Source organism: Cynocephalus volans, chromosome 10 (assembly GCF_027409185.1).
Source record: "Cynocephalus volans isolate mCynVol1 chromosome 10, mCynVol1.pri, whole genome shotgun sequence".
Lineage (NCBI taxonomy): Eukaryota > Metazoa > Chordata > Mammalia > Dermoptera > Cynocephalidae > Cynocephalus > Cynocephalus volans.
Genome location: NC_084469.1, coordinates 12,711,741 through 12,725,184, shown reverse-complemented (window position 1 = coordinate 12,725,184; position 13,444 = coordinate 12,711,741). Strand labels below are relative to the sequence as shown.

General features: G+C 42.4%; 1 protein-coding gene across 1 annotated transcript in view; it reads right to left on the bottom strand.

Annotated features, from left to right (window-relative positions):
• The window catches only part of TOM1L1 (target of myb1 like 1 membrane trafficking protein), a 40,138-nt gene extending 32,789 nt beyond the window's left edge, over positions 1–7,349 (bottom strand). Inside the window, exons 1-3 of the mRNA XM_063110235.1 lie at positions 7,287–7,349; positions 4,938–5,022; positions 3,468–3,546 (exon numbers count right to left, since the gene is read on the bottom strand). Of these exons, the coding sequence (XP_062966305.1) occupies positions 3,468–3,546; positions 4,938–5,022; positions 7,287–7,344 (222 nt within the window). The 5' untranslated portion in view covers positions 7,345–7,349. The remainder of the gene's footprint in view (positions 1–3,467; positions 3,547–4,937; positions 5,023–7,286) is intronic.
• Between the last annotated feature and the right edge of the window lie 6,095 nt (positions 7,350–13,444).

Genomic DNA, 13,444 nt, shown 5'->3' with positions numbered 1-13,444 from the left:
CTGTATCACCTCCTCCATTATGCCACCAGTACCAATTCCACCCCTCAGCCCACTCAGATAAGTAATAAAACCTACTGTGTCCAATTGGAAAAATTAAATATATTGTTTTTATATATTTTGAAACTGGGCTTTGGTGCAAAAGTGTGTTCAGATAAGCTATCTTTGGAAACAGGACAGCTAAGAATTTATAGCCTGGGCTGGGTTAGAGAACTTAGGAGCCAAGGGACCAAGAGAGACTAAAGTGGGTGACTCTAGGCTTCACTGATCTCCTTTTGTGCCTGGCTTGGGCAAATCACTTGTCCTAAGCCTCCATTTCCTTGTCTGCAAAATGGGCACGATAGATCCCTTTGGAAGCTTGTTATAAAGACTAAATGAAATATAATGTGTGTAAAGAGCCTGACACAAAACAAGACCTCAATAAATAGTAACTATTTGGATCACCTGCTTCGAGGAGAATTTCCTAGTAGGAAAGAAGGTGTTGACTAGCTGATAGGGTACTCTTCAGAGAGGACTGGAAGAAAAAGAGCTACTTGGCAGTTTTATTTTTCATAGTAAATTTCTAAACCAGGCACAGTAACAACAACCAGATTTCAGGTCCATCAGAGCTAAAGACTGTGCCTGGACCACTCACAGTGACCATACCAAGGAAGGCATGGCTACCATACCCTATGATGACATGTCTAGGAAAGAACTCAGTCTTCTCACTCTCTCTAACTGCAACAAGCCCCTGGAGGGACAGCCACATTTTTGCAAGTCTTCTGAAACCCCCACAGCTCACCACTTAGTTGGTATTCCACAGAGGCCTATTAATTAATTGATTCTCAGAAACCCATTCAACCACTTTCCATTTCACCATAGTAGTAGTACCTTGCTGAGATTTATCACAATTGACTTATTCAAGAAAAGCCCAATCTCTGGCTCAGAGTAATAAAGCCTGGTAACAAAATGTGTTTTAAAAAAACAAAACTACTGGCTTCTTGACAAAACCACTCCACAACTGATGGTAGGAAATCATAGTAGTCAGATTTCATCAGAGACCTAATCAAGGCTAACAAGTCAATGAAAAACCTGAAATGACAGGTAATATAAAGAACACTTATTATTGACTTTGACAGGTTCTCATCACTTCACAGTAATAAAATGAAAATGTCATATACACGATTACTTTTTTAAAAGTTTACTGGTAAACTTATCATTGCCTTTGACAGACATTGGGTGATTCTGTGACTAACTTACCTTATAATTAAGTTTGGCTTAAGTGAATATTAAAGTCAGTTCTGAGGCCTCTCAGCCCACCTCTGCAGTGCCATGAGTAGTTTGAGGCGAGGTGACTGGGCCATTAAATACACAGCTTGGGGAAATCTGCCTGAAGATATCAGGAATCAAAGGCCTATTTAAATGAAAATCCAAGAGAAAGTAGGCATTTTCCCTGACCTTAATGAACGCTAACCCTGACAATGAAGGTGTGTTCTGACCCCTGACCTGTGACTCTCACCCTCATTTAGGTGCAGATTCTATATTCTCTTGTTCTCACATACTGCTATGAAAATCATGAGGTGGAGAAGCTGCAGTTATCTGAGGTGGAACGTGCACAGCTGGCAGTGAGAGGTGAGAGGTTAGACGACCTGAAAGGAAGGAAGAGTGGGAGCCCAAAAAGAAATGAAGGGCCAGAGGGACAGCACTCTGGAACTCAACTTCCTCAGGGAAGGGCCCTGGTCCATCCTCAGCAGAAGGGACCACGACGGAGGAAGAGATGAGATGGGGATAAGAAGCAACCACCCAAAGTCAAGTAGGCTGGACATGGTGGAGAAGGAAGCACACCATTATAAAGGGTAAACAAAAACAATACCCCCTGCTGAAACAGAGAGAGAGGGTGACATAAATTCATCTTCCGCCCTTATCTTCCTCACTCAAGCCTCCTAACCTTCTGCAGCCATGAGATAGCCTAGACCCAGTTCATTTTAGGGCCCATAGATGCATCTCTCTGCCCCAGCTCTACAGTACCTTCCATTAGCTACTGAGTCTTCTGTATACTAGGAGAGATTGACGAGGTGTGGGGGAGGAGGGCACTTAATCGTCAATTCAGTCAACACGTGACATAACTGGCCCTGCACCATACAGAAAGGAGCTGAAGGCAAATAAAACACAGGGGCCCATTTTTTTTTAAGAGGCTTGGCTCATTCTGAGAAGCAAAGTGGTGTGGCGCAAGGGCATGGAATTTAGACTCTGAGGACTGGGTTCAAACCCTGTCTATGCTACATAATAGGCATTTAACCTTGGAAAAATTACTAAACCTCTCTTAGTCTCCGTTTCTTCATCTGTGAAATGAGGTTAATAATACAACTACTTCACAGGGTTGTCCAGAGCTAGGCATTTCTTATCATTACTGACCCACGGTTCTGGTGTTTCTACAGATGTGCCTCACTCCTCTCTCTACAGTTTCCTCCATTTGGTGACTTTCCTGAGGTGGCTGCCATGAGTTAAGGACAGGCAAGAGGTCAAAAAAAGGTGAAGGAGGAAAATGCCTCTAAAACTATAGTTAGAACCCAACTTGAAGGGTTTCTTCAGTGACTGCATGACAAAAACCGTTCAGTTTGTTCTTCTCAGTCTCCAAGTAGGCAAGAAGCAGTAAATTTCCTTGGACATGAAACTAGAAATCAGGAGCTATGCTCACATCTGCCTCACAGCCCTCTCGATAAACACTCTCAAAGCTCCAAAGAGCAGTGTGATGCTGCCTGATTAGTGCCATAGCCATGCGTGGTCTGGGGCCAGGCTGAGGTGAATGAAGGCATGCAGAAGAAAGTGGGAAGCCACACCGCTCACTTTCAGGCAGCAGGCAGGACTTGCAACACATACTAAGGTCAAAAAGGCAACTCACCCACGTGACTGAAGAGGTCATATGGACAAGGATGGGGGGGAAATGGGAACACATCAATTAAGAGTCCACACCCAAATCATGCACAATATGGCACAAAGGAGAATTGCTTAGATAACAATGAACATGCTCCAAATACTACCAGGCAGCAGAACTTAGCTGAAACTTAACGAGCTACCAGCACCTTAGGACTCCCCAAAGGTGTTCAAGTGAGGTACGAAGCTTAACAGGGAGGACTCTTCAAGACTTCAGTTCTCCCCATCTTAAATTATGGGTAATTAATGCATACACAAACTTCTTAACTGATTCAGCATTTATAATACAAGTTTTTAACCACCAGTTCCTATCTCCTGATCAGGAAAAAATCAATTCTCCACGAACATTCTCTTTCCAAAAAATTAAATGCTATTACAATCAATGGAACTCTCTCTCTATTCTGCAATTCCCAGTGAAGAATTTAAACTCATACTGTACATAACTCTTTACTAACCTATTAGTTATCTCAGAATATTTTTTTTTTTAACCCAGGATTAAAAATGGGACTATAGGTTGGGAAATCCCAGATTCTTAATTATAACATTATGGTACTTACTGACAAGGTAAGTTGAATTTCCTTATGATTGTAGTTTTTGGATATCCTTTTCTTCAAAGCTTTTACTGCATCTTTTGGCCTATGGCAAATAAATACACTGAAATCACCAATTTAGGCATTGCTGAAAACAAGGAGTGTCTCTGAAAAGTAATATGTATTGTGGAAAGAGGAATAGTTAAGGAACAGAAGACCAAGGCCTTGGTTCTATTGTGTGACTCAAAGTGGATTACTTCTCACACCTAAATTTCCCACATAAAGGCAGACAATACCACCTACCCTCTTGTGAGAATCAAATAAAATATTTATGTAAAAGAATTACTTAGAAAGCACTACCGATGAAATGTGCTCATGCCCATATCCCTCCATAAATGCACAGAACCAGGTCACAGGAACCGTAACTTCCAAAACAATGAAGGTTACCATTTTAAAGAAGACTGTTAGTATTTCCTGAGCACCCCATCTGAGCAATCACATGTAGCATGATTTATAACATACTAGGTCAGCTTCTGATATGCTACAATTTTATGGTATGAAGTAAGAACTATTTATAAGGAGAAGGTCAAATTTTACTTTATAAGATTCACTTTTTGTATTATCAATGAAGAAATTGATATTATTGACAAAGCAAAGGTTCATAGAGGAACGAAACGTGGTAAACAAGATTATAGGGAAAAAACTATAAACACTTCAAAGTACTAACCATAAGCACTATCCACTGATACATAATCAATAATTAAGTTATAATTTTTTTCTTCATCAACATAATCTAAACTAAATCTCTTTTTCTGTCAGTTATCACTTTAACAGGCACAGGAAAATTAATAAAACTTTATCCTTTGTAATAATCTGTAATTGACTAAATTCAAAATAGTTGGCCCGGTTTAATGACTTTCTTTAAAACCTCGACTCTCCAAAGTTTAAAAAGCATAACAAAAGATAGCACATCATTTAAGAACATAGCATGAACATTGGTGAACTGGCTTTCAGAAAAAAATAATTGTCCTGTGACAGGGAGGAAAAAAGACTGTTAGACTGTTCCCTGGTTAATAAAGATGATTTGCCCAGAGATAGGTCACCACCAGGAATCAATGAGCTTCTTGATTATATTTTTTAGTTACAGAAAATTTTGGCAATCAGGAGCAAAGAAAGAAACGATCTCTCTTTTTTCAATCTTTTTTTTTTAAAAAAACAAGGAAGTTGAACCTCATAGGCACAAAATTTGTAACTATTAAAGAAAAAGCAAAGAGAAGAGGAAAAAAAATTATAATGGATTTTCAGATATTCCACAGTCTGAAGCAAGCAGCTGCTCCAATATTTCAACTTGACATGTCCTCTCTAAGGTAGAGGGTGCCTAAGGGATGATGAAAACACTCTTTCAACAAGAAAACCAAAGAGTTGGCAAGAGAAAATGCGCTGTCGTTCTGATGCTTCTTATCAGAGACAAATGCATGAACACCACACTGTACTCACCCATCCCTGGCAGTGTTAATTATGTCACAGATGTGCATAAACTGGCCCCAGTCTTCAGTCTGAACTCCGGCAAATGTAGCCTTTTCTGCAAAGAAAAAGCTGTTGTGTTGAGTCTGAGCTAAAGTCCCGTTTTCCTGAAATAATCTGCCTAGGGTGCACTAGTTTATACTACCAAAAGGCAAAGTGACTTTTTCCCCCCTGAACAATTCCCAGTAATTCAGGAATCAATCAGAACCCAAGTCCAGAGTGCTGCTATTAAAACAGTAATGGGTGACCTATTAATAAAGACGGCAAGCATAACACCTGGCCAACAGACAGTCCGGCTAAATCTCCATCTGCCTATCTTTCAGAAAACGAACTATGGCTTATTGAATAGCTGCCTACAACGTGAACTTCACAATGCTATTTTATCTCATGCAATCTCATTTAACCCACTATTAGAAGTGATGAAACAGAAGTTCAGAGAGGTTAAGGAAATTACCCAAGGTTACACAACCAGTACAAGGTAGAATTGGCATTTAAATCTAAGTTGTTTGATCCCAGGGTTTGTTTTTTAAAATCGTTTACTCTCCTGGGGGAGGTGGTGGTTGAGAAAAAGAGAGATCAGAACTACTGAGCAAACTCACTTCAGGCACCTATACTAACCAAAGCTGCACCAGGCAGACTTGAATGTTTCTGTATCTGGAACCCACCATTAAATAATCGGGTATTTTTCCCTCTCCAAACATCCCCTTAAAGGATACAAAATGCTATCTGGGAAGGATAATAGAACACCCAACGTGAACAGCTTAAGATTTGGCTGTGAGAAAGAAGATCCCTAAGCATGAAAACACAGCGTCCTGGAGGGAATGGAGAGAAAAGAATTAAAAAGGATAAAAAAGGGAAGAAAGAATAATGGCTTGGTTGGGGGAACCTTAAAATTAAGTTTGCTTCCTATCAGAGAAATAAAGAGCTATTTGAATTTGGCACTGAAAGGACAAAACTGACTAACCTTGTGCTATCAGGTAAATACTGTTGTGCCGTCTGCCAGATGTCTCCTTCCCATTCCTTGTTCTTCCTCCCAACCTTCTTATCTTCCTAGAAAACTCCTATTCACCCTTCAAAAGCCACAGCAGAGTTCATTTCTCCCTTTTCATAAGAATTGTGTGTTTTGCATTTTTCTTGTACTGCAAAGGTACCAAGGGTACCGTAAAGTAGTTACTACCAAATTGGATTCGTCTTCCCTGAAAGAAGGTCAGTCCCTGAGGTTTGAGACCATGTCACCAGTGCATGGCCCAGGTCCAGGCATATAGCTGGCAGTTAGCAAATGTTTACAGAATTCAAGAATTAATCAGATGTATCGCTGAAGTTTCGTTTACATATCGACGATGGAGTCTGAATCCATTTCTAATATCCAGTAATCAACAAGGTGTAGCCATCAACGGTTTAGAAAGCATTTTCTCGTCAATCTTACAATCTTATAAAGATGTGGAAACTAAGGTTCAGGTTAAGGGCGGTCTTCAATGTCACGCTTAATTGAGCAGTTAATTAAGCTGCAACCTAACCTCTCCAAATCTGAGCTTCCTTACTACAACCGCCAGGTTCTCAAGATTTCATCACCCCACGAAGTTCCGGACATCATCAGGCTCACCGGGATCCCAAGGGAGGAATCAGGGAGAAGGGAGCTGGCGCATGCATGATTCAGAGCACAGCCAAGGGAGGGAAATGATTTAGGTCGATGCCTGCTGGGTCCCTGGTGGCCTGCGAGAGGCCTCTATGACCCCAGGTGGCTCTTTGGCTCCCCGTTCCTTCACTCCAATGCCTGGCATTTTCATTCTCTTTTTTCAACCCAGAGAAGCAACGCAGGTTGTATGAGTTTGGCTTTGCGCTAGGGAAAACTGGGTTTGGAGAGACGTGTCCCTCACGGTGAGGTCACACCCATGAGCCTTCTTTTCCTCATCTGTACAGCGGGCGTAACGACACAGTGCCCTCGAGGGAACGCACTGCATGAATAACCGTCCTCTGGTCGAGAAGTTTCCGGTCTCTCCTTGTTCAGGCCCAAACACTGTGCGCCTGAACGCAGTGATTCACCTGTTTGCTTCCACTTCCCAGGGGGCATCCAAAGGGAGGGACACTTTTGCGGGGGGTGGGGGGCAGGGGAGGTTCTAGAGTGAATCGGCCGAAAGAAGTGCCGAAGGGGGCCGGGCGGCACGCGGGTGCCCTGGGAAAGTGGCAGGGGGAGGGGACGAGTTTCTTCCAACTTAGACCAACTCTGTTCTCCGCAGGCCGAGAGAACGGAGTCAAGCGGGAAGGGATCAGGGTCCCGCGGCCCCAAAGCCTGCCCTGGCGTCTGTCCCCGTGCCTCCTTACCTATCAGGTGGCCCACGGAGGTCGCGTAGGGATCCCGGTGACTCTTCCCAAACGCCATGGTAACCCCAGAGAGCCAGGCCCAGGAAATCCGCCTCCACGGTTCCCCGGCTCCCGACTCCACCCGCTCGGTGCCCCTGGCTCCTCCTCCGGGAAGCGCCCGGGAGGCGGCGGCGCGCCCTGCCCGGCTGCTGCGGGGAGCGGGCACCAGGCGCGGCGCAGGGACACTGGGCGCCCCCGGGGAGCCTAGCGCACCTGTCGCGCGCTCGGTGGGCTCCGCGGGCTCCGCGAGGAGGCGGCGCTTCCCGCTCCGGGTGGGATCGGCAGGCGGCGCGGGGAGCCCGCGGGAGGGACGCGGAGCCTGCTCGAGACCAGGTGGGCTTCTGCCCGCCCCCCGTGGAAGGAGCCGGGCGCTCGCGGAGCCCCGGCCTGGGAATCTGATCCCGCCGCTGCCTGGGCACATCCCCGCTCTGCTCTGCGCCTCTTCTCTGCCCTTTGCAGACAAGGAAATATGGGACTAATAACACAATTCCCAGGATGATTGTGAGAATTAAGCAAAGGACGTAAACCTCTTAGGTCAGTAATAATTAACCCCTGAATAAATTGAATAGAAGTATTTATCCCCCACCCCATCCTCACCCTGCGGCCAGTGGTGACTAGAAGGAGGGATTGGCGTCCAGTTTAGGGGCCTCCCAGGAGCCAGCGCCCTTTGTGTCTCTCCTTCCCGGAGGGACCAGGGACCGCAGGGCGCCACGCTCTGGGTTTCTAACTCCACCTCCTGGGAGCTGTGTTTTCCAGCCTCATTCTGAAAAGGGGAGAGGGGCTTTCCTTTTCCTCTGGCAGGTAGTGTGTCTGGCCTTAGGCCTGCTTTGGAATGTAAAACCCAGTTTGAGAAGCCCAGTATCTTTCCAGCTGTCTTTTCAGAACCGGAATTTTATTTCCTTTTCCTTTCCTTTCCTTTCCTTTCCTTTCAGATTAGGGATGTTAATCTCCAGTGATGCCAGAACCTATTAAAGAGTGGGGCGTCCCCAGGCGATGTCAATTAGCCCTAAAAGAGGGTCCTCGTGCTTGTAGATCTTGCTTTCTGGGATCAGCTCGGACCCAGTTTCACAAGTCTGCTTTTTGGCCCTGGAAATGATTACTAGGGAGAGCAAGGGGATCTGGTCTGACTTATGTCCTGGGTCATATATTTTAATATAGGGGTCAAAACCAATTACAACGCGCTCCAAGGGGCTAACATTTACTTATTTGTTTATTTAGCTCTAACTCTATTATTTATAATTTTTTTGACCTTAGTGAGCTAATACCTGAGGTTCTAAAATCTAGAATGAAACATTTTTGTCGTGATGATATTTCTCATAATGTCCTACCTGTAAACTAATCTCCGCTGCTTGTCAGGGTGAGTAGCTATTTCATATGCTACCATTTATCAACTTCCTTAGTCATCACTACAGCCTCTGCTGACACTTGAAAACCTCTTTTGTGACATCACCGACCTCATCTTATAGCCCCTAGCAAACTACTTTTCCTTCTCTGCACCCTACAATCAAGCAACCTTAAAAAGAAAGCCAGTTTTAGCTTAGTCTGGTGTTGGTGTCAGTGGCCTTCCTTCAGGGAATGAGAGCTAGGAAGGAACCAAGCCTCCAGATGGATTTTTAACATAACTTGGCGACTTCCATGTGGACGATTGTTTTGTTTTTTATTTTCCTGTGTCTGATTTCCTTATGTTACAGGAAGCACTGAGAACAAGAGAAACAGCAGGAAGGAGAATGTTCTGGACATGATGGTTGGGTAATCAGAATCCAGGTCCATGCATACCACCCGTTTTCTCTCTCAGCTGTGTCTGGGCAGAAGCTTTGATCTCTCCTGTGCCTCCAGGGTGTTGTGGTTGCAGCCTCCTCTGTGCTCTGCCCCTTTCTCCATGGTACCCCCTCCTCTCCAAGGGTGAAAATCAACTCAGTTAATATTAGTGTGGTCTGGGAACAAGAGAGAATTCACAGCCAAGTTAAGGTCAGAGAAGGAGTAGAATCCTTCAAAGGTAAAACGTCTGGACGCCAGAAGCAAAATCTTACCACAATTTCAATTCCAAGAATACTTACTAAACATTGATTTATGTGTAAGTCAATGATATTAGGTGGAAGCAAAGAAAATAACATTTAAAGTGTTCTAAGAGTCTTGAATTGGAAATCTATCTTAATTTAATCTTCACAATACTGGAAGTAGGTAACATTAACCTCATTTTTACGAATACATAATCTGAGATTCAGAAATATAAAGCTAATAAATGGCTTGGCTAGAGTTTGAGTCATGGTTACCTGATACTATAAAGCTTATATTATTGCTGCTAGGTGAATCTGCTCATTGATCATGACATTATGCTTTACAGATCCCTTTCGAAACAAAGGAGACTGCTTGAAGAATATAGAAACGGGCAGTTACATACTGTGACACAAGGTCCTGCTTTTTATCTGTACTTGTTCAAGATTGCCAGTATTTTCTATGCTAGGACTGTAGGCAAGGTGTGCTCTAAATATATTATATGCATTATCTCTTTTAATCCCATAATAAGTTTATGAGACCAGTGCCATTATTCCTTTATTTTACAGATTAGAAAAATCGCAGTAAATAATTTTTCATAGTCATTGCTAGTGAGGGACTGTCTGATTCCAGAACCTGTGACTTTAACCATTATGCTATGCCGCCTCTTGTGGGTAGATCCCTAGATGATAGGTGATACCCTTAATTCACACTTTGAAAAAAATGGGTGCCTGTAAGAATGGGGTGACCAAACATGGCAAGTGCACATGTATAGAAGACAAAAGTGACCCACCATCATAATTTGTTCAACTAAGAGTAGTTTTTGTCCTCTCATTTGATTCTGTTTTTAACCACTAATATTTTTAGATTGTCAGAGCTGGACATGACCTGAGAAATCACATAGTCTCTATTATCATTTTATAGATGAAAAAATTGATATCCAGAAAAGGGAATTGATTTGCCCAAGGCCATCCAGCTCTAGAGTAGGGGAATGTAACATATTTTGCTTAAGCTTGATACCAAAACTCCTCCTATTACAGGGTACCACTTCTGTATTCTTTGTTTTAATATTTAAACATGCTTCCCCCAACCTTCCTTGTAGTATTTTCTCTAGCCTTCTCTTTATTCTGATCTTTTTCGATAGGTCCAGTTCAAAACACTATCCATTCTCTTTCCCCCAGCTGTCCCACTATAGAAACAAACTTCCATAGCTATGTGATCACCAAATCTAACAACCAGCCGGTCCTCTTTGACCTCGGCACCATTTGACACCCTTCTCTGTTAGCCACCCTTACCTTTCAAGGCACCTGTCTATCCTGCATTCCTTTTTCTGCTACTTCTTGATGATCGTCACCTGGCTCCATTTTTCTCTCTGGCCTGTTAAACATAAATAAGCCTCCTCACACTTCTGCAGTCCACCTTCTCTTTCTCCATTTTTCCCCTCAACCCACCTTCTCCTTGTTTTTTCTTTATGAAGCCTTTTCTGACAACTTCCAAAAGAATCGAGCCCTTCTTTGCTGTCTCAGGCACAGATTTCTGTCTTACAGCCCACAACACTTTATACCACTTATTTGTTTAGCAATCTTCCTGCCTCCTGGATGTAAGCCCCACAAAGGAATAGGACCATGTTTGTTGAACTTGGTATCCCGGTGCTTAACAGACCTTAAGGGATGTTTACTGAATGCATGAATGGCTCTCCAAAATCTGGAGCTACTCTTTCTTTTTTAAGATTCGGTCCTTAATTCCCTCCTAGATGCCTTGTTGGAAACTTGAAGTCAGTATGTCTAGAATCATGATCATCCACTTCCTCCATTAGCTCAATATCCTACCTGACTTCCTTGTTTTGACTATGGCAAGTTATTCTCAACCTTAATGTATTGAAATCACCTGGGTTGCTGTAAAGAGTAATGATGCCTGGGACTCACCTCAGAGATCCTCATTTAACTAGTCTTGGATACGTCAAAGGCATCGAGATTTCTGAAGGTTACTAGATGGGCTGATGGTATCATAATTTCCCAAATAGGAAATCTTGAAGTTCTCCCTAACTTCTATTCCAATCAGTTCTGGATTTCTGTGTTCTTCTTTACCTCTCTTTCTTTTTGCCTTATTATTATTATTTTATGGACATCGTTTAATCCAGCAGTTCTTAAATATCATAAGCCTTAATACTGCTTAGGGATGAAATTGGATTGAAGTTTGGGTTTTCCCAAATGTAACCAAGTCCCCGTGCATCTGAAGACATTATTTCTCCTTAAAATTCACCCTCTTTTACACAATATATCTTGCCTATTATTTTTGAAAACCATATGTACATGTTGTACATGTTGTATATGTACATGTTGTATATGTACATGTTGTACATGTACCATATGTACCATATGCACATGTTGTATATGTACATGTTGTACATGTACCATATGTACCATATGTACATGTTGTACATGTACCATATGTACCATATGTACATGTTGTACATGTACCATATGTACCATATGTACATGTTGTATATGTACCATATGTACCATATGTACATGTTGTACATGTACATAAACCAAAGTATATGTTGACTCTATTTCAGGGTTGTTTTTTTTTTTAATATGCTAAATCTTTGCAACTCTTGATTATGGAAATTAACTTCTAAGAAAAGCCTTTCCTCTCTTCCCATGCTTGGCCTAACCTCTGTCAGCTTCACATAAGAGGACATCTCCCCCGACCCTCACTCCCAGGACTGTTTTGTTTCATTTCTGGGGGCTTTAGGCTGAATTCATAGACTGAAGATGAGAGAGGACAAGACACAGGAAGAATGAAGAGAGCTTATTGCACCAAGCACTGAACAAAGTGCTTTGGTATGTCCGATAAACCTGATAAGAATCTTATAAAGAATCAGTATTCCCATTTTGCTAGTTGCCCTGCCTCAAGTCACTCAGAATCAGGAGGTGAATTGGGGTTTTTCTTATTACAAAGCTTAGGCCCTTTTCCATTGTATCATGTGCCCCCAGAGCAAGGATCCTGCAGCATCGAGCCCAGAACTCCTTGTAATAGCAATGTCAAGTAGAAGTTTGTTGACTGATTTTAAACATTTATCCTCCCCCAACCATTAAACTTAAAACCACAAAAGTGGATGGTTGGCTTCCCTCATCATTTGTATAATTAAGAAGCTCCGTTGAGATCTGGGAGTGAAGGGCACCTGTTGGTTAAATTTACCCTCTCAGCAGATCCCTATGAACCTTAAAACCAAAGTTTTATCTGGAAAATAAACCAAAGGAATTAATATTTTCATAGCTTAAGCCAACTAGCTTTCTGTGGGTTTTACAATATCACCAGTTCTCACAACTTGTTTGGGATTTGTCATTTAGTCCCTGCCTGTTCCTTTGGAATTCTAGCTCTGGTTTGTGGTTTGCAAGTCAGATTAACTGGGTTGAAATTGCAGCTCGCAGGTGATAAAAAATAATTCCAACTTCAAGAGCATGTTGCTGATAACACCAAAGTCCAGAGTTCAATCCTTGTACTAGCCAGCTGCCAAAACAAACAAAAAAATTCCCATTTGATAGGATTTTTTTGAAAAGATAATGAGATAATGTATGTATAGCACTTAGAATGATTCTGTGCATATAATAAAACTTAGTATTAACTAGTTATCGTTTTCTCCTTCCAGTCTACCAGGTGGCCTGAAATTTCTGCTATTTCAGAAATTGGCCTTGAAGATTTGGCAATGTTTCCCTAAAAGCTGCTATTTAAAGATTCAGGTGTTACCTGTTTGGAAACAGAAAGTCCTATCAGCACCTAATAGCATTATACCACTCACAGATTTAGTTTTTGTTGGCGTATTGTGAACACCGTAACGTGTAATTTGTTGATCATTTTCTCTGAAAGACATCTTGTGGGAAAGGAGCTCTGAAAAACTTGACTGTGAGCTGGGAGTTTGTGGGGAGGGTGATGGCAGGCCCAGCAAGATGCTGCTCTGAGGTTTGTTCTGCAGGAAAACCTCTCAAAAGGGGTGGACAGCAAGGGAAACATTTAGTTTAGATATGAAACGGTTCAAATCCCTGCGCTGCCATTTTCTAACTGATCTTTGACAGGCAAATCATTTTTTCAGAACCTCAGTTTCTTTGTCTATAGCAATG